The following is a 20205-nucleotide window of genomic DNA, read 5'->3' on the forward strand; positions in this document are numbered from 1 at the left end:
GTATAAGCCCACATGCTATAGCCTGCTATGTAGGATCATGCATGATCCTGGAACACAGCAGGGCCCTCCTATAGGATCATGTGATGCTCAGCGGTTCTTAGAGCATTTTAAAAGAGAATGAGATGAATAGCAGAGATAAAAACCTATGAAGATCCAAAGAGACCTACCCGTGCTGTTGGCTCCTGTCTATGTATCTCTATGTTTATTTATGCAGCCAAGATTACTTGTTCTAATCCTACCTTCAGTATAGAATCTCTTTGACTTCACATCCTTCGCTCACTCTGTTAACAATTTGTCATGTTGCATGCTACATAGGCTTCATTTTGATATTTTTGTTTTTTGTTTTATTTGAAATATTTTAAGGGCATGTGTGATGCCTTTTCCTTACCGTAAGATGTCCTGTATCAGGCATTGGAAACAGTATATTCCTTATCATACACACACGCACGCGCACGCAAACACACACACACACACACACACACACACACACACACACACACACACACACACACACACACACGCACGCACTGCTTTAAAAACTATAAACAACTCATAATCAATACAGCAAATGTTCCCGCCGGTGTGGTGCAGGGTCGGTTGGTAGGCACCAGGGTTCTATTATGGGATGGTCACTGGATTTCAAAGCAGCACCTTCAGTCCATTCTGTGTGTCTCTCAGAGCTCGTCCTTGCCCCCCGTCACCCGGCCCCTCCCCCTACTCTTCTCCTTGGGTGTCTGGCTCCGCCCACTGCGGCCGGAGGTCCCCTTTGCCTCCCCCCCCTCCGTAGCCTTCGCCACACCCTGTCCGTCTGCAGCCCACAGGGCCTCCGCCTCCTCCCGCTCCTGGAAGAACCAGGTGAAGGGCTGGGTTATTATACTGTGACTACAACACAACAACTACATACACAGACACAATCAAAGTGGAAAAAGACAAGAATTGTAGCGTGTAGGTAAAAAATGTGTGCCTTTTACCGTAAATACCATTGCACCACATATGATTTGCATTACACCTTGTCACCATGCCACCCACCATATGAATGCAAATGAGCCATTTCACAGTTCATTTGAAGAGGATAAAGATTGTTTCCTCTGAAATACTCTGTGTGTGTGTGTGTGTGTGTGTTTGTGCCTCTCTCTCTCTCTCTCTCTCTCTCTCTCTCTCTCTCTCTCTCTCTCTCTCTCTCTCTCTCTCTCTCTCTCTCTCTCTCTCTCTCTCTCTCTCTCTCTCTCTCTCTCTCTCTCTCTCTCTCTCTCTCTCTCTCTCTCTCTCTCTCTCTCTCTCACCACATCTCTATGGAGCTTCTCCTTGGTGAACCAAAGGGCCAGGGCGCATCTCCTCCCAGCGGTCACCGCCGTCACTCCGTGGGGATTCACCGGGCCGGAGGAGAAGCCCACTAGCCGACCACAGCCGGGCCGCACCCGGGCCTGCACGCAACCAGGGGGGAGGGGGATAGAGGCATCAGCTCAGAGACCCACAGCTACTGTCCTCCTCAACGTTAGTTATGGGGTTAATTAATGTGTGTTGTTTGCCATTCAATGCAACAGCAAGATGTAACCATACATTTCAGACAGGTATTGGGTTGATGTTCAGTGCCAGTATAGTATACTGTATATTAATATGAATACTAGGTATACACATTTTATTTGAAAGGTTATTTAAAATATATACTTGAACTGACCTTCACTGTCTTGGCATCCCGGGTTGTGAAGAAGAGGTCTCCGCCATCAAAGTTGTCATTCAGGTAAAGGACAGCACTGTGAAAGCAGCAGGCTTTAAAGTCAGAACATACAGTACAGCGATGCCTTGCTATGCTATACTATGCCATTTCAACAGCAGGCGAAATGAAAGAAAAACTTCATTTGAAAATGCTGTAAATAAGAAGATTAGGTGTGTAATGCCTCACCAAATGGAAGGGACATATTCAAAGCTAGCAGGTAAACAATTGTCATACATGAAGGCTTTAATGCTGGGTCATGTGTGGGTGTAGCTGAGTAGAGGCAGTGGGTTTACCTGAGGTCTCTGTGATTAGAGGCAGTGGGTGTACCTGAAGTCTCTGTGATTAGAGACAGTGGGTGTACCTGAGGTCTCTATGTGTGTAGAGGCAGTGGGTGTACCTGAGGTCTCTGTGATTAGAGGCAGTGGGTGTACCTGAGGTCTCTGTGAGTAAAGGCCGGGGCCTCCCTCCAGCAGTGCCCCGTCTCCGGCTCCAGCAGACAGTTGTCGACGTGCACGGGGTGAGACAGGTCCAGCCGGCCCGCCTGATCTCCTGGGGAACAAACAGATTCATGCACAGTCATGATGTCAAGGATCAACAAAATGTTGTTTCATTAACTTCAGGGTACAGGAATACTGCAAACCTACATTACTAGGCATTTTAAAACAACTATCACTCCATTGAATGGCACGTCTACTACTGCTTTAACTGTTATTCTTCTACTACTACATATATAGATATTAGTACCACCACAATTATTATATAACAACAATGACTACTACAACTACCTCTTCTAATTATATTGATAAAGTTAAGAATTAAATTATAATATAATGATAGTCATCATCATAATTAAAATCATCATAAACATAATAATACCGGTGGGGTCCTAAAGGGGGCGGTATACCTGTGATCGCAGTACGACAGACCAGGTGTGTAAAGGAGAAGAAGAGCCCAGGCGGGCTTCTGAAGTAGGAATCCAGCAGAGTCCTCACCCTCTCGCCCAGCTCATGTAGCAGCCTGGCATCAGACTGGTTCACCATGCCATCCTGGGCCAACTGGGAGGGAGACAAAGACATAAACCATATTTTAAATGTTCTAATGTTACCTTTTATTGATATTTTGATTGGTTTTTGCTCTTATATTTCCTCATTTATAACATGGTAAGTTTCTCTGTGTACTCAGAAAAGCGCTATCTAAATATCTAAGAGCTATCGGAGCGATATAGATACACAGAGGGACAGATTCAAAGACAGAGAGAGAGAGACAGAGAGGGAGAGAGGGACAGAGAAAGAGAGAGACAGAGAAAGGGCCCTGCTTCATGGAGCGGTTGTTAAGTAAAAGGACTTGACATCATGTAGAGTAGCTTTTTTGTTGATATACAGTGATGAGGCACCAAAAATTGCGCTTACATGGAACATGGGCTAAAGGGAAGTGGTGTTTGATTTATTGACATTGGTGTTTTCCTGGGGTTAACATGGCCTAGGCTGCCAGTGGTCGAATGTTGGCGTTAAAACCACCAAAGCAGTGTCATTCCCCCTCCCTCTCACCAACCTTCGCAGCCTTGAGCACCGTGAGCCCCTCAAACTTCTCATGGGGTGTGTGTGGAGACCGTCGCCCCCGATAACCATCCCCTGCCGACGCCGCAGCCTGGGCAACACAGAAAAGCAAGACCAAAAAATGCTATGAATCAATCGATTCCATATGAAATGATTCAGGCATGGTGATCCGATCGACACGTGGCACAACACGGGCTGTACCGTGGCCAGCTGCAGCAGTGTGTCACACTCCTTGCTGGTCATGACGCCATCTAGTACCACGCGGTTGGTGCCGTTCATAGCCACGTCGTCCATCGTGATTGTGACTCCAACCTGGAGTACAGGCCCACCTGTAGGGACAGGTGGAGCCAAATAAGAATGCACTCTGTGGGTTCTGGTGCTGTACTGCAACATCAGGAATAGAAACTGACCGTACCTGTGAGTTACACCAAAGCTTGATTCATATAGCCTACTGTTTACAAAGTGGACAGATTCTACACATTTAAAGAGTAATGTATATGCTGTATTTTACATATTTATTCATACTTTTACGATACAGACCAGCATTTCACTGCACACATGAGCTAAATCGAGTTTTTGAATTGAACTAATGAAAAAGAGTGTAAAGACAATGTGTGTTACCTGCAAAAAATCCACTGTCATCCATCTCTTCCTCCTTTTCTTCCTCTTTAACTTTCTTGCTCAGCTTTTCTTTCTCGGCTCTGTGGAGTGATTAACAACGAAGAACATGTTGATGATTTTTTTGGGGGGGAAACTGATGATGTTTCTGTGGCCGTATTGGATGGACCAATGGAGCTCACCTCCAGGACTCCCTCAGGGACGCCGGTATCACGTCCTCCGGCGTCCACAGATCCTACGGGAAAGCAGAATATTAACCTATACCTATAACTAACCTAACCTTTAATATTTATTTGTGCAGATTTGTGCATGTGTAATCAAACAGTGCTTACCGGATCTATGAAATCAGAACCGAGGTTCTCCTTTCCAAAGTAGAGGAGCTTCTTCTCCTGCAATGAGCGATTCACGTAGTTTGCAATCTCCTGTGCAGTGGGCCAATGAAGATGTCATATAGAGACACAGAGAAAAAGACACTGAGATGATATTCAATATATGGTGTTTCTTTTTTCTTTGTTTGAATGGGTGGACACCTGTACTTGCTGTTAGGCATTATTAACTGAACAGTGAATTTTCGCTTTAGTTTTTAATACTAGACAATGGCATGAAAGGTAGGCTATATATAACTTGGTTGCATCAACTAGAATTAAATCAGTTTAAAATTAATATATTATCCCCGGCATAGCTGTAAACATTTAGAAGAATTAAGATCCACAACATTACAGCTGCTTTAACACGTAAACAAGTTACCTGGTCAGGCTGTTTGTCCTTGTCTTTTGACTCTTTGTCTTCCCCAAGTGTTTCATAGTAGAACTGCAGGTTACCCAGGGAATCGGTGTCAGAGGGGTAGAAGAGGAGAAGAGAACGAAGAGTCTGTATGGCACCAGCAAGATCATCAGCTGCGGGTAAATAATCAAAGTTAATCAAATTATCATAACTTCTTATTCAATCGTGAATAAAAAACGCTGAACCCTGACCTTTGAACTGTGCGATGTGCTGATGCTCTAGTTGTGTGGGCAGGAAGTCTTCCTGAGCAGAAATTCTCCCTGGTCGGGTGGCCACCTGCGTCACGCACGACTGCTGACAGGAGAGCAGCGACAGAGAGAGAACTAGGACACACAGAGGGCAAAACAACAGCATTACTTCAGTACTATTGTGTCAGAAAATATATTGGTTTGATTGTTTGTAATGAAAATGCCATGCTTTGTAGGAGAGTTTGACAGCTGACATTGTAAATTCCCTCCACACATTACAACTTACAAGTTTGTGACCCTATATAGAGAATTCCTTGATGACTTAATCTATGGCAATGACCGTAGATTAAGTCTTACTAGCAACTCTTATGGCCATGCTGTAATTATACATCTACTAATGCTTTTCTAGAATCAGACAACTTTTTTTTTACCACAACAATGTTATATTTTATCATCCTGAACCAGTGGAGGAAAACATTATATTGTTGTTGTTGTTGTTGTTTTACCTGCGGCCTTCTCGAACACCCCGTCTACTCCGTCTACTCCTCTGTCCTCTGGCAGGCTCTGAGGGGACATCTGACAATGGACCCTGCAGTCCTCTGTCTGCCTCAGGGTTTCGTTGACACTTTCCCGCCACTTCCTGGCTGCCAGCGGCCAATCAGAAGAGGCCTCGGAGAGCAGCGCTGAATCATACAGAGCCTTCAGGTTGTCAGGTTGAAAGGGAGAGAAAGTGTTCAATTTAAATGTGGAAAGTCTTCACAAGTTGAAAAAAAGCTTAAGGAAGAAAGAAATTTGGAAAACAGGATTATAAACAGGCTCATAAGAGGAAGCCTTCCATTTATGTAAATACTAGTGACAGTCAAACACATTGTATGCATGTTTCTAAGGACCCTTAATTGGAATTTGCAAGTAATTGAACTTGGCTCTTGGGTGTTAGTCCCAGAATATAATAAATTAGTGAATTTGTAGAACCCAGTTGATTCGGTTTATATGCCAGGATAACTGAAGGAAACTTCAGTTTGGAAACTGGGAGCAATGTCGCCCTTTAGGCCTTGGATTACCATGGAGTCATGTCTGGAAAAATGTAAGTATACTCTGATTAGGCGACTTTTCTCTCACCCAATGCATCTCGCTGTGCTGTTCCCGGTCCTGAAAGGCGGCCTCGGTCACTCCCTTCATCCTCCTGTACTTCTCAATGTTGTTCCTCATCTCCAAGTGGCTTGGGTTGGCCACGAAGAATGTGTGTGCCGCACTGGCTGCCTTCTGCAGCTTCTCTAACTGCAGAGGAGACCATTTGAAATTACAAATTTAACTTAGTGCTCGGGTGACGAGATTGAGATATGAAATACTTAAGATCATTCAGCCACTCACAATCAATACAGCCTATTTCCAAAACTTAAGATTCAGTAGTTGAAATCAGTGTAGAGTGTTGTTGTTTTCTGGTATGTTATTTAGTTATAAAATCCAACTCACCCAAAAATAAGACCTTTGAATAGGCAATAATATAAATATGTGTATGAGTATGACAATGGTGTATACAACCTGAAGAGTGGCTCACTTTGTAATAGATGACTTGCAAGAAGTTGTAGGGGTTGCGCGTGCTGAACTCGTAGTCTATGTCAATGGAGACAGGGAGTAACCCGGCAGGGCTCACCGACTGTCCCACGCAAAACCTCAAGCACTCTGCTCTCTGTTGCACCCATTCCAGAGCCCGGAGGTCCCACAAACTCCCACCTTCTGAGTCTGGCAAATCTTGGAGGTTAGGTTGGATGAATAGAATGATATACAGTGTTTTAACTGATTGTGCATCAATAATAAAAGATATTGAAGTGGGGGAATTCTCGAGATTCTTGATCACGCATGCGCACACACACGCACGAGCACACACATACACACACGCACGAGCACACACACACACACAAACGTGTACGGTTGCTATTAATAATAAGATATATGTTATACCCAATTTAGCAAGCATGTCTGTCCCAGCATCGAAACAGTCCTCATGACATTTCCTGCGAAGACGTCGCATCGATTCCTTGTTAGCGATGGACTTCTCGAGCAACTCTGCAGCCTTGTCCCAATCTTCTTGAAAATACGCACGCACTCCCGAGTAATATAACAAATCATAAGGCAGTAGCGGTCCCATGGAAGATGTAAAACTACTGCCAGATGCGGTCAAGATAAGGGTAGATGATGACAATATAATGCTTTGCATCGCCACGTATACAGCGAAATGGTTTGCGTCCAGCGCCATGGTCCCAAAAAAATGTGGAAGAGAGTCGAGTAATAAAGGAGGGACTCCAGAAATCTCGGGCTTACACAAAGTTTACTACCGTTGGAAAACTGCATAAAGCTAAGGACATTATCTCCATAATGACTGTCTGCCCGAGAATTCCTTCTCTCCAATTCAATTTCATGAATTCGGAATTAATAATAATGCGTAGAAATAGACCGTACTCCTGGCTGTTTATAGATTCTTTACCGTAAATCAGCAACTGTTACACAAAAAATGACACACGGGAATTTGCTTTAGAGGTCCTTATAATAAAACAGCAAGATAAAAAAAACATTAATTGAACAGATAAGGTGCTTCTTTATTCATATAGACGTTAGATTTAGACGTGAAGCATCCTGGTTAAGGGTATGGCAGAGTACGTGCAATATCATGGTGGACGACTATTCTATACTTTACGGTTTTGAAGTGGAGCGTCGCTCGTGCATCTGACGGCCTTGCGTCGACAACACAAGGTGAGCATCACAGTGATTCATTCAACCGGGCGGAGAGGGGCAGCTGTTTCAAGCGACGGGAGCTTTTCCGAGCCAAGGAATTAAAAACGGGAGTCAAGCTCAGTCGAGGAAAAATCCCACTGAAAGACAACAACTAGCTCAAGGGCCATGGCGGACGTTGGAGAGGTTTTGATGTCAGTTTTGTCCACAATCCGGGTCCCCAGGCCCGGGGACCGTGTCCACAAAGACGAATGCGCCTTGTCATTTTCGTCGCCGGTGAGCCCTGAGCAGCTTTCAAGCCTTCACGGTTGCCGTAACACAGTAGTCACACTACTTCGAACCTAACATTAATCCAATTGATCCTATAAAGTGTTCTGCCGTGTTATTTCTGCAAATATGTACCTTCCTACTGATGAATTCAACCCAGAAGCTAGCTAAGCTAGGCTAATAGCTGAACTAGCCCGTCAGCTAGGAGCAGCCAGACGTTTAGCCGTAAGAGGCTAGCGGGTTAGCCGGTCGGTTGTTGTGCTCTCACCTGTCACATCGCTAAGCTAGGCTACACCGAAACAACATGTACACATGTTAAATGTAACATGTAAACAGTAGTGGATTGCTATCTACTCAGTCAGACCATAATTAATTAACTGTATGGGTTACTGTTACGTTACTGATTCTCGTTTGTTTATTTACTCTCACTTTCTCTTGCGAGGGCACTCGAATTGGATCATTGGCAATTAAATGACCTTTTCTTGATTCCAGGAGAGCGAGGGGGGTCTGTATGTGTGCATGAACAGCTTCCTCGGCTTTGGCAGTCAGTATGTGGACCGGCACCATGCTCGGACTGGTCAGCGGGCTTACCTGCACTTCACCCGCACCCGTAAAGCTCAGGTGACCACAAAAAAAAAAGATGATGACAATGATGGTTTTTCGGTTTATTTATATTTTGTCTGATGTAGTGTGTTGTCTTACAGAAGGAGGATGATAATAACTCTAGCTCTGGGGACCCTCCTAAGAAGAAACCCACCAGACTGGCCATAGGTAAGAGCTTTCCCACAGACACAGATATGTACCCCTATATGGATGGATACCCCCTAATGCTGTATTCTGTCCGGTCTCCGATACTTGTCCCAGGGATCGAAGGAGGTTTCGATGTGGAACAGGATCAGTATGAAGAGGATGTTAAGGTTGTCATCTTCCCGGACAGGCAGCAAGTGACCTCAGAGGACCTTGCCACCATGCCAGATGTTGTTAAAGAAAGGGTGAGATAACCTCTCACTGATATCTGAAAAGCCTAGACCCTCAGTGATCCTGACGCCGAAAGTCTTGATCTAACTTTTAAAAGGTCAAATATCATTTATGCAGCATATATAACAGTCATAGAACCTGTTATTAAACTAAAAGGTATAACTAAGTCAAGCTATTATTGAGTTGTTTGTTTCCGAAAAAAGCTTCACCCCATACACAGAGACTTATATGATTCATAAACATAATCTATATCTAATACATGAGTTCTAGGTAGGTTGACTCTGAACCAAGTATTAACATTATCATTATTATCAAACTGCCCCTAGAAAGACAACATGGCCGGTGAGAGAGCTTACTTTGGAAGCCCTGGTAAAATTAACAGTGGCGGCTTTACGTTATGGAAAAGTTGCAGGGAACCCGCTCAGCTAAATGCTTATGCTTTGCAAAGCATTGATAAAATCAATCTGTTTGGTAATTTGATCGATGGACACCCATCCTTTTGCAGACATCGGCTGTATAAGGAGTCCAAAATCAATACTATGACTCCTCGAAACTTTAAACTGAGCCCAACCCTGATCCACGCAAATGTAACTTTGTTTAGTAAATGTCTAGTGTATCTTCGGTCAAACGAGGGAAGTTCTTATTCTTGCGTATTTCCCTCTGCTTTAACAAATGCAATCGAGGAGTCTGGTTTTACATCTTGATTTTACTGGCTTATCAGATTTAAAGATGATGTGAAGATGCTTTTAGAGAGCACAGTCTTACTTGTGTAATATATTGTGTTATATTTGATGAATGTGAAAAGATGAAAATGTGATTCAGTCCTTTGGGATTTTATTTGATGTGTCAAATGGAAAGGCTTGCCATTGCAGGTTTTCCAAGTCAAGCTGACCTGGTTCCCCAAGTTGTTGTCGCAGAATTGTGTTGAAGGATGTTGTGCATATTGCATTTGGCTATAAAAGAACCAAGGAGTAGAGTGTTTTTATTTTTGCATAAAGAAATGTGTGACTATGAAAATTTGTTAACATTACTGTAGCTATATGTTGTGTAATTGTTTATATCTACATCTTGTTTGTAGGTGTCTCTTTCCATGGCGGGTTTCATGTCTGCAGACTCAGTGTCTCATGCCTTGCAAGTCCAGCAGTGGGACGGGGAGGTACGACAGGAGTCCAGACATGCCGTTGATCTCAAACAACTCGACAACGGACTCAAAATCCCACCCAGGTGAAGATCAGTCGCAATTCACTCATTAATGTCGTTAGTGAGTTACCCTCCGAACATTTCAAAATCCTATTTGTAAATACTAGTGCAGTCTAAAACCGTTCAAAACATCTGTGCTTGGAACAGGTCGGTATCTTGAGAGCCGCTCATCCAAAAAACTTTGCCATCAACACTGCTGAGACTTAGTGTAACCATCACCCTATTTCAGAAGTGCCTTAGGAGAGTCCTAGGAAGAATTGGGGGGAGGGGGGGGGAAAGAGGCCATGGATCCAGACTAACATTTTTCACTTGTTTCGTGGCACTGCGGTCTTCGGTGAGGGTTTCAGTTTGCAATAATATATACAACCACCTGATGCCGCCGTTTCAATTCCATTCAAAGAGCTTTATGGCACGACTATTGTTGTGAACAGTATTACCGATGTATTTTTTATCTTTATTTTTTGTACCTGATGGAAGTATGTTTTCTTTCCCTACGAGAGTTTTGTACTTTGTTAATGCATAATATTAAAAAAAAAGAAAGAAAATAAATTTAAAAAGGGCAAATCTACTGGTCGCACATGCGTGACCAGATGTAAAGTTCAGTCGCACATTCTCAAATTTTGGTCCAAAAAACGACCATATGGTCCCAGTCTGAAGCCCTGTATCCCCATGATTACGACCCAGGGCAACTTTCTGATAATTGTTTTGCTACAGTCATTGTGCAGGAGCTTTATAAAGTGCAATGTTATATAATAAATGCTTCACACGCTGTGTTGTTATGCTATAACTGCCCGATAAGCCTGTGTACCATTGTTTTGACGTCGAATCGTACACTAAAAGGCGCTTCGACATCACTTGGATGAAAGTGGAATGCTAAAATATAGGAATTTACTCCTGTATTAATGCAACCGTTGTTTTTTTTTTTTTTTTAAATAACTATAAATACTGAGTATTTAGCGTTGGCAGCATAGATTGTTTATGCTGGTTGGGCCCTTTGCCAATATAGCGTTGCCGGGATAGTTTGACGTACTTGAAGACAAGATTGAGTCCCCCCCTGCTACTGCACAGATGGCGCTGGTAGTTTGTTTTGTATTTATGTATTATTTATTAACTGAACGTGTCGCGTATCCAAAGAAGCCAACAAGGCACTTCCTCTTGTCCCCAGCAATACATACGCAGTGTGAAGTACATCAGCCTTTTCTAGAGATATGCGAAGGAGATTCATAGAAATGACTCCCTTTTATAGATGGATAATTAGTCATCATAAGTAACCAAACCTATAACCAACTTGAAATATTCTTATTTGATAAGATTTTAGATTTGTGCTGATTTTTTTTCCCATATGTAAAACATAAAGTATTGTGATTAATGAATGATTGAGTTTCTGTCTCCCTCCTGAACGAGTTCCTCTATGCCCTCCCCTAGTGGCTGGCGCTGTGAGGTGTGTGACCTGCAGGAGAACCTGTGGATGAACCTGACCGACGGCAAGGTGTTCTGTGGCCGCAGGTACTTCGACGGCACTGGGGGCAACAACCACGCTTTGCTTCACTTCCAACAGACTGGCTTCCCTCTCGCGGTTAAGCTGGGAACCATCACCCCCGATGGAGCAGGTAGGAGCCTGAGACCATGTTGTGAGAGCCAGGGCCGCATAGTTTGGACTTGTCGTTACTCTGATGAACGGTGACTAGCAGTATGGTAGCAGGATTTTAAAGTGCTTATCCTGTGTAGTCCCTAATGAGGCCGACTGTGGTCTAATGGATAACCATTGTGGGAAAAGGCATTAGGAAGCTCTGCGGCTCCAAGTGTTAACGGCCAACCCTGTGCCCTTGTTTAATTCAGATGTGTACTCCTATGATGAAGACGACATGGTGCTCAACCCTAAGCTTCCAGAGCATCTGTCACATTTTGGCATCGACATGATGACTATGCAGAAGGTAATGTCTCCCTCAATTATACACTGTGGGTTTTTCAAGGCAGAGGTGTGTGTGGTGTGTGTGTGCACGCGCACGCACTAATGTCAGTCCCTAATGACAGTCCACTTGACATTTCAGTCTGGCTCTCCTTCCAAGATCTCCTTTGGTTCTAATGTATGATAGAGGGGTCTTGATTATATTGTATGACACATCAGCTGAAGAGATGGTAAGCCAGGATTGGTTCAGAAATGTGTACCCCACAAATCAACATTTAAAGCTAGTCCTCCATGCGACTCTTTGCTTCTTCGTCTTGCTCCTCTGGCTGTTAAGTTTTAATAATGTGCATAACTGCTGTTATCCTCTATCTGGTTCTTTATGCAGCACTATATTTTATGTTTGTTTACCTACTCACTGCTGCCCTCTTCCATATTATTGCTTTTTATATGGTGTAAAATAATATTTAACTTCATCAATACAGTGCCATTCAAAAGATTACATGTTGTTGTGTTTCCGAGAACAATGTTACCACAATATTATTCATACAAAAAAAAGAAATACGCAGGAAACACACTTTCTGTTTAGAGAGACATACATACATACATCCTGTCACTGTCTAGCTCCTTCCCGCTTCTTTATATAAAAAAAAAATTATAGATAAAAAGCTGAATGAAATATTAAACTAGAAAACCAACCTCATCAAGCAGAATTAGGTACACAACAACAATTGGATCATTTTAATAGGCCACTTGAAGGCAGATAAGAGCGAATGTGATTCTCTCTTATCTGCATACAAGTGACCCCCCCCCCCCCCGCTCCTCCACCCAGACGGAGCACACCATGACGGAGCTGGAGATCGCAGTAAACCAGCGGGTGGGCGAGTGGGAGGTGATCCAGGAGTCCGGCACTACCCTGCGGCCGCTGTCGGGCTCTGGGCTGACCGGCATGAAGAACCTGGGCAACAGCTGCTACCTCAACTCTGTCATGCAAGTGCTCTTCACTGTGCCAGACTTCCAGACCAAGTGAGTACCCCTCCACACTGTCGGGTCCCCCGTGGTGAGACGTCCGCTGGTGACGGTGGCACTGGCGGACTGGTACTCAGGGTTGAGGCAAGGTGTTTATAACAGTAGGCCCTGGTGATATGGCGGAATTATTATCAGGATGATGGTGTATAATCATGGGGGATCATGTGGGACTTTTCATTATAGTCTAATTCACTTATTAAGTGTAGTGTTTATAATAGGATATTAAAATAAACAAAATACATTTTATTTTATTAATATACCTTTTTTATCATAATATATCATAAACAACCAAACTATAAAAATATATATGACATCGAGATTATTATATTATTATTATAATTCAGTGTCATTGAAATGCTAATCACAACCCATATACAGTAATATTGGTTATTGCTCGGTACAAGTTAAGTCCTTGTACCTGTGCCTGCCAGGTATGTGTCCAACATCCAGAAGATCTTTGACGAGGCCCCGAGCGATCCCACCCAGGACTTCAAAACCCAAGTGTGAGTATTTGCTACCGAGGTCCTTGTCCGTCAATTGGAGCGGGTCTAAGCACTGCTCTGCTCACCACAGTTCTTAAGAAACGGATGGTATCTTCACATATAGAGTGGTTGGTGCTAACACACACCGACAGATCCTCAGTCACTGCTCAGGCGTTAGGTTTAATTATGCTATACATTCTCTTCATTTCATTACTTTTAATTTCCCCAATGGGCAATTAGTCTTCAAGTGTAAGCACAACAGCACACTTACAACGAAGACAAACACTGCAAACAGCCAGTTAACTTAGAAGATAGAGTTAATGTTGGGTGGCTGACAGCCACCCTAATAGAATCCCATTCATCCAGAAGCCAATTAGGTTGTTTTAAATGAAACCCACCTATGCCCTTGTGCGTTTCCATCTCACTGCTTACTGCTACACTTGATTATACTGAGCTTACCCAGTACCTTCTGTCTCTCCACACTGCAGAGCCAAGCTTGGCTACGGCCTTCTGTCGGGAGAGTACTCCAAACCAGCACCGGACCCCGGGGACGACAACGGCACAGCTGAGCCCAGAGTAGGACCTGACGCCATTGCTCCACTCTCACTGTTTGCTATGATGTGTTCAGAAGGGCTGTGTGGTGATGCGGTTAAAAGGGATGTGACAGCAGGAACAGCGTACCCGTGTTATATTAAGGTTGATGCCCGTGTGCCTTCCAGGGGGACCAGGTGGGCATCGCTCCACGCATGTTTAAAGCCCTGATCGGACGGGGCCACGCGGAGTTCTCCACCAATCGGCAACAGGATGCCCAGGAGTTTTTATTGCACTTCATAAACATGGTGGAGGTGAGTTTGTGCCTCCTCCTCCTGGCAAGCTGTTTTACACCTTAGACTCTATCCGTAACATCTGCGCCCATTCTCTGATATTTTTCTGTTGAGTTGTACTTCTGTCTTTGCAGTGCATTGTTGTGTTTGTAAAAGGGATTCCTGTGTTCTGGTTCACTGCTGCGGCTCTCGACCCGGCGGCTCTTGTAAAAGAGTTACAATTAAAGACGACTTGTTTCTCTCACAGAGGAACTGCCGCTCGGGGGCCAACCCGTCTGAGGCCTTCAGGTTCCTGGTGGAGGAGAGGATCGTGTGTCAACAGTCCCACAAAGCCAAGTACACCCAGAGGGTGGACTACATCCTGCAGCTGCCTGTGCCCATGGACCAGGCCACCAACACGGGTAAGACGGGACTGTAACACGAGACGGACAGACCTGAGAATCAAAATAAAGGATGTGGGGCTGCAGCGTATTTCAGATTCAACAGAGACTTTTCACCACAACCAGGGAAGGGCCATGTGCCATAATCTGTAATGCGGCATAATTCAGTGTTGTGCCTTGGCAGCTGCCTCATGAGCTGCTGCATTACTTCTGTTGGACTGTTACGCCCACTATAGTTGAATCGTCAACCAGTGCCAATAGACATTTTGAGAGAGCACTGAACTAGACGACAGCATAGTACCACAGGGAAAAAGTATGTTTTGTCTGTGACGCAGATGGTTGTATAGCATATAGTTGTCAAAGAGATCTGCAACAGGGGAATTTGTATTGAGTACTAAGTGACCAATGGTTCTGCATGTTTGCGCTGACCTTTTTGTGTTAAAAAAAAATAAAGCATCTGGCTGACAACACTACCAGATACTTTGTCATTCTCCAAAGGTTATTTTTGTTGACACGATTTTGGTTTGACCTTCAATTCCACATTCCCGCTCCCAACCCGAATTTCCTCCCTGATGACCGCTCCTTCCCCCCCCCACTCTCTCCCGGCTCCACAGAGGAGCTGCAGGAGGCTGAGCGTCGGCGCGAGGAGGCCGACTCCGGCCCCACCCCGACCGTGAGGGCCAAGATCCCCTTCAGCGCCTGCATGGCCGCGCTCAGCGAGCCGGAGGTCCTCAGCGACTTCTGGAGCTCTGCCGTGCAGGCCAAGACCACCGCCACCAAGTAGGACTTCATCACAGAGCCCAGCGTCCTTGATCGTTCCTCTGTTTTAAACGTCTATACAAACGCTCCAACGGCGATGTCTCTAAGCCTGCAAGGGAAGCTCTGCTTCCCCTAAAATTTCAAAATTTAAATGGTCAAATATATACTGTTGTGTTAACATTTCATTCAAAAAATGCGTTAGAACACGTCCATCTCGAAGACGAGTTTGTTCAGAATCAGCTGCTTATCGCAGGTTGACAGACTTGATTTCCTTCTCATACATTCTCGTAGCGTCAAAGCGCATTTGCCTGTTGAAGCTCAGCGTCCATCGACTTCAATGGGGCTGCATAGAACAGCTTTTTTGGTGTATTGAAAGTCAACGGTCATTGGATAATGCTCCGATTATGTCCCTCCCACGGACGCTCAGCGTCTCTTGGGGGGAATGGAGGCGTGGGCTGGCTTGGACGCTGGGCTTCTGCGTGATGATTGGAGGGTCTGCGAAAGACTGAGTTGCCGTTTGATTGACAGCGGTTTTGAACAATAAAACGTTGCTTGAGCTCTCTTCAGTCCTCAGTCCCATCGCGGATTTTTTCAATTGTCAGTATTTAATTTTTGAAATTTTAGGGCAAGCCGAGCTTCCCTTTCAGTCTTAGAGAAATCACCACTGGTAGGCCAAAAATGAACTTGAAAAATGAACTAAAATGAACCCTAACCCCTCTTTGAAAGACCAGCATGAGGTTGGTGTTCACGCACGTCCTTGTTCCATAGAACAACCCGCTTCGCCTCCTTTCCGGACCACCTCGTCATCCAGATCAAGAAGTTCACTTTCGGTCTTGATTGGGTCCCCAAGAAACTGGGTGAGCCAAAGTTTCACTAGTTAAGATTCTGTTGACTTGTAAACTGAGATTTGTGACTACTGTAATGACTGATGGATACATTTGTATCAATCAGATAGGTTGATGTAATTTATTTTAATTGGGTAAATGGGGTTCATTAAATGTGTAGAGTGGAGAAAAGCCTCGGAGTGCGTTGGCTCCATTGGTCATGGATACTGAAGTTGTGCGTTTGTCTGTTCATCCAATCAGATGTGAGCATTGATGTTCCTGACACCCTGGACCTGGGTGACCTGCGTGCCACCGGCCAGCAGCCAGGGGAGGAGCTTCTGCCGGAAACGGCCCCGCCCCCCCTCATGACCCCAGACGTGGAGGTCAAAGGTATCCTGGGTTCCTACGGCAACGAGGAGGACGACTCTCTCTACTCCCCACTGCTGTGTCAGTCTGTCTGTCTTTTCTGCCCTTTCTTCCTTCGTCTGTCCGAACGCCGTTTGTCCCCTCGCCTTTTTCTTGTTTTCCGACTTTTTTTCCTTTTGTCATCTCATAATTCAATCTTCAAATGGTTTTAACAACCTTAGTCTTTACGAAAAGGATTGATTTGGTTAAATCTATATAATTTATTTTTTTTCGTTTAGTTTAATATAGTTTCATTGAAATTAACTAAAAGAAAATGTATTGTTTTGTTTTAATTAAATGTTATACTCGTACTCAAACTCAAAGTAGAGCAGTCGGGTATGAAGGTGTTGTTGGTAGGTCTTAGGAAAGCCTTCGGTCTGTCCTCCATCCAACATCCAGTAATTCCGCTGTCCTCCTCCACCTCTTCAGCCCCCGTGCTGGACGACTCTACCGTGTCCCAGCTGTGTGAGATGGGCTTCCCTCTGGAGGCATGCAGGAAGGCGGTTTACTACACCGGCAACACTGGCATCGACGCGGCCATGAACTGGGTCATGGGCCATATGGACGACCCAGGTGGGCCAGGAGTGCTCTGAGCCATCTCGTCAGCCATCAGCCTCTGTGTGTCGCTCCCCGGACGGTGTGTCCATCATGGCTGTGCCTCTGTCTGCAGACTTCTCCGCCCCGCTGGTGCTGCCTGGCTGCAGCTCCGCCCCCGGGACCACGCCCACAGAGAGCCTGTCGGAGGAGCACCTGGCCACCATCGTCTCCATGGGCTTCAGCCGAGACCAGGCCAGCAAGGCCCTCAGAGCCACGGTATGAAGACCACTGGTCCATCGACATGAGGGCTGCAGGGGGTCAGAGCCATGCACAGCTGCTCAGAGTTAAGCACAGAGTTAAAGAGCAGCCCTTAACAGCACCTTTTTTTACCTTGTATCAATACATTTTATTATTTAGGAATAGAAATAGTCAGTGTTATTGATGAAGAGGAGACATGAACTAAGGGAGGAGCTGTTTGTTTCCTTAACCCGGCCCCTGTGCTCTGCAGAGTAACGTCCTGGACCGGGCGGTGGACTGGATCTTCTCCCACCTCGACGACCTGGAGTCCATGGAGGTGTCAGAAGGAGGCCGCTCGGCCGCCGAGAGCGAGGGCAACAGGGAGCCCCCCCCGGGCCCCCGGGTCAGAGACGGACCGGGCAGTAAGTACTCACCGAGCAGCCGGGGAGCTCTGCTTTGAGAGCACAAGAGGTTATGAGCAGTCGCAGCAGAAAGTCAGGCGACCTTTGAAACTTCAAGATGGGATATTGGACCAGGGGGCTGTGATGCTTGTTAAGGTCATTCTTCCACCCAAAGGCCCTGGGTTCGTTTCCCAGTGTGCCTGTAGTCACCCGTAACAGTAGTCTGGAGCAGGCAGGCCAACGTCAAGACCAAAGGATATGATATCCCACCTTTCACCTCTCCCAGACGGAAGGCACTATTTTAGTTTCGTCGATTTAATCAAATCTAAATGTTCCACTATTCATCATGGGTTTGCGTTCACATACTGGTTTCCATCTGATTGGCTCTTGACTTCTTCTTCTCTCCAGAGTATGAGTTGTTTGCGTTCATCAGTCACATGGGGACGAGCACAATGTGTGGCCACTATGTCTGCCACATCAAGAAAGACCACCAGTGAGTAGCCGAGCGCCTTCATTAACTTATTCCCATTGCTCGTTAGCAAAAATGAATTACATCTGGGTAGAAGCCGTAGTCTGCCCAGTGGTTCTGAAAGATAACCCGGTTGAACTGGTGACAGCAGGGGGCACTGTCAGCCACTCAGGGGCCAATGCTTCTATCTGCTATGTCCAAAACGGCACCTACAGCGATTTACCTTTTTTTATTAATGAAACCTTTTATTAAATTTTAACTGTTTCAGTTTATTCTTGCACCATTTTTATAAAATAAAAAAATGAAATGGAAGGCAATTAATGTTAAAGGTCCAATCTTAAAAATCAAAATTTTCATCCAGTATGACCATAATGTAACGACTCTTTTATGCCTTGTGTCTCTGCAGGTGGGTCATCTTTAACGACCAGAAAGTGTGTGCCTCAGAGAAGCCCCCCAAAGACCTGGGATACCTTTACTTCTACCGCAGAGTCACCGAGTGAGCTGAGCGGGAGGAGAAGGGGGCCGCTCAAACCCACATGCACGCACCAATACAGATGTGCATACAGGAAAACAAGCGGGCATAATCCAACCCATCTCCCCCTGCTCCTAAACCCATCAGATCCCTGACGTGCTGGGGATCCGACAGCGTGTGGTTGTAAATACACCTACCAGACGACTTATGTGATGCACTTAAAGGCGGGGGGGGGGGGCGGCGGTGCAGGTGTCCAGGACGACGAGGAGCTTTGTACGTCACTGAACACAACTTCACGGCACTTTGTTTTGCATTAGGCGATCCACTCCTTAGCACGGTCTGCCTCACTGTTAACCATGGGAGCCGTCCTCTTGTTGTCAGTGTTGATTTAACCTCCACTCCAGCCAGGCACCCACCCTCATTGACCACCGTGTTCCTCTTCACATCCTGCCTCCACCTGGAAGTGAAATACTGTTTGGCATCCACACTGACCGGAAGTAAACGAGAAAAGAAGATTACTGTTAAATATACAGTCCAATACCAAAATCGATGTTTAAAGTGTGGTGAGTGGGGTGATATTCGGGTGATTTATTTAGTTTTTCTTTTGGTTTGTTTTTTTTTGTCTTTATTTTGCAAGAAAAATCTTCCTTTGTTACTTTGTTACTTCTGCTCTGACAAATAAAGTCTTTCTGCCATTTCGTCTTGAGGTGTGGATGAGTCCACCGTTATTTGAAAACCAGCTTGCAATATTCTTCTTTAACCTTAGGCCTGAATACTTTTCGCATTTATTTTTCATACAATTGAGAAGTAGTGTGTACTGTTTGGTTAGTGGCCTTTAAGATCTAGTAAAAAGCTGAAGCTTTGAGCAGACCCACAAAGAGTTTAGGGTTGCATTTGCCCAAACTGTAGCTATATTTTCTTTGATATATTTCACTGATAAACTTCAACTGCAATTGTTTAATTTTTAAAAGGATCCTATGAAATATCTTATCTAAATCACAAACACAAGCTTTGATCAACAGTTGCAGGCAAGTTATAGCATGCATTTATGTTGCATGAGACAACTGGATTGCTTTGTGAGGAGTAATGCAGAATTAGTTTTATTTTATATTGGTAGTGGCTGTAGGCCATCATTTTTGCAGTTCAATCTTTTCAACTGCAAGTTGTATTACTGCATCCCAGGGGAAGCCCAAAACAATGACAATTCAAACTCAATTTCAAATCATTATTTGGTTTGATCCCTACTTAGGATACATAGCCTATTCATGTGCCCGTCCTAAGTGGCTTGTGGCCCTCTCTCAGTACTGTGTGCAGTCTGTCCCTGGACCCCACAGTTGTCTAAATTAGTCTCTTTGTACTTTAGCTCTGGAATTACGACTTACACACAGACTCAAGCTTCCTCCCTCAATGTAAGACACTAGAGCGCTCTACTAATCCGAGGCC

The 20205-nt window shown here is 44.9% G+C and overlaps 2 protein-coding genes across 3 annotated transcripts; one reads left to right on the forward strand and one right to left on the reverse strand.

Annotated features, from left to right (window-relative positions):
- Positions 1-363: 363 nt before the first annotated feature.
- p3h3 (prolyl 3-hydroxylase 3) lies at positions 364-7271 on the reverse strand. Of its 2 annotated transcripts, none has more exons than XM_079739779.1 (16): positions 6825-7271; positions 6421-6605; positions 5982-6140; positions 5369-5561; positions 4866-4997; positions 4639-4787; positions 4224-4313; positions 4074-4126; positions 3895-3974; positions 3475-3602; positions 3269-3364; positions 2622-2772; positions 2149-2266; positions 1679-1754; positions 1284-1424; positions 364-842 (listed from the first exon to the last, which is right to left on the reverse strand). In XM_079739779.1, the coding sequence occupies exons 1-16, from the start codon at positions 7117-7119 to the stop codon at positions 675-677; spliced, it is 2214 nt and encodes a 737-aa protein (XP_079595905.1). In that variant the 5' UTR covers positions 7120-7271; the 3' UTR covers positions 364-674. The 2 variants fall into 2 exon arrangements, with proteins under 2 accessions (XP_079595905.1, XP_079595904.1); XM_079739778.1 differs by having other exon boundaries at positions 6421-6614.
- Positions 7272-7611: 340 nt separating this feature from the next.
- usp5 (ubiquitin specific peptidase 5 (isopeptidase T)) lies at positions 7612-19450 on the forward strand. The gene is made up of 20 exons (XM_079732780.1): positions 7612-7868; positions 8352-8480; positions 8564-8630; positions 8724-8851; positions 9916-10061; positions 11463-11647; positions 11877-11971; positions 12776-12969; positions 13404-13475; positions 13943-14030; positions 14174-14299; positions 14526-14679; positions 15273-15438; positions 16186-16274; positions 16503-16631; positions 17076-17219; positions 17317-17459; positions 17692-17842; positions 18230-18314; positions 18697-19450. Exons 1-20 carry the CDS (start codon positions 7761-7763, stop codon positions 18788-18790), a joined length of 2493 nt encoding a protein of 830 aa, XP_079588906.1. The 5' UTR covers positions 7612-7760; the 3' UTR covers positions 18791-19450.
- The last annotated feature ends 755 nt before the right edge of the window (positions 19451-20205 follow it).

This window comes from Pollachius pollachius, assembly GCF_949987615.1.
Source record: "Pollachius pollachius genome assembly, chromosome: 1".
Taxonomy (NCBI): Eukaryota; Metazoa; Chordata; class Actinopteri; order Gadiformes; family Gadidae; genus Pollachius; species Pollachius pollachius.

Coding starts and splice junctions, on each gene's coding strand:
- p3h3 (XM_079739778.1), bottom strand. CDS start 7,119: ATGGCGCTGGACGCAAACCATTTCGCTGTATACGTGGCGATGCAAAGC. Junction 4,788..4,865: donor GCACATCGCACAGTTCAAAG/GTCAGGGTTCAG, acceptor ATTTACCCGCAG/CTGATGATCTTGCTGGTGCC. Junction 2,267..2,621: donor CTGTCGTACTGCGATCACAG/GTATACCGCCCC, acceptor TTTGTTCCCCAG/GAGATCAGGCGGGCCGGCTG.
- usp5 (XM_079732780.1), top strand. CDS start 7,761: ATGGCGGACGTTGGAGAGGTTTTGATGTCAGTTTTGTCCACAATCCGG. Junction 12,970..13,403: donor GTGCCAGACTTCCAGACCAA/GTGAGTACCCCT, acceptor TGTGCCTGCCAG/GTATGTGTCCAACATCCAGA. Junction 14,680..15,272: donor GGACCAGGCCACCAACACGG/GTAAGACGGGAC, acceptor CCGGCTCCACAG/AGGAGCTGCAGGAGGCTGAG.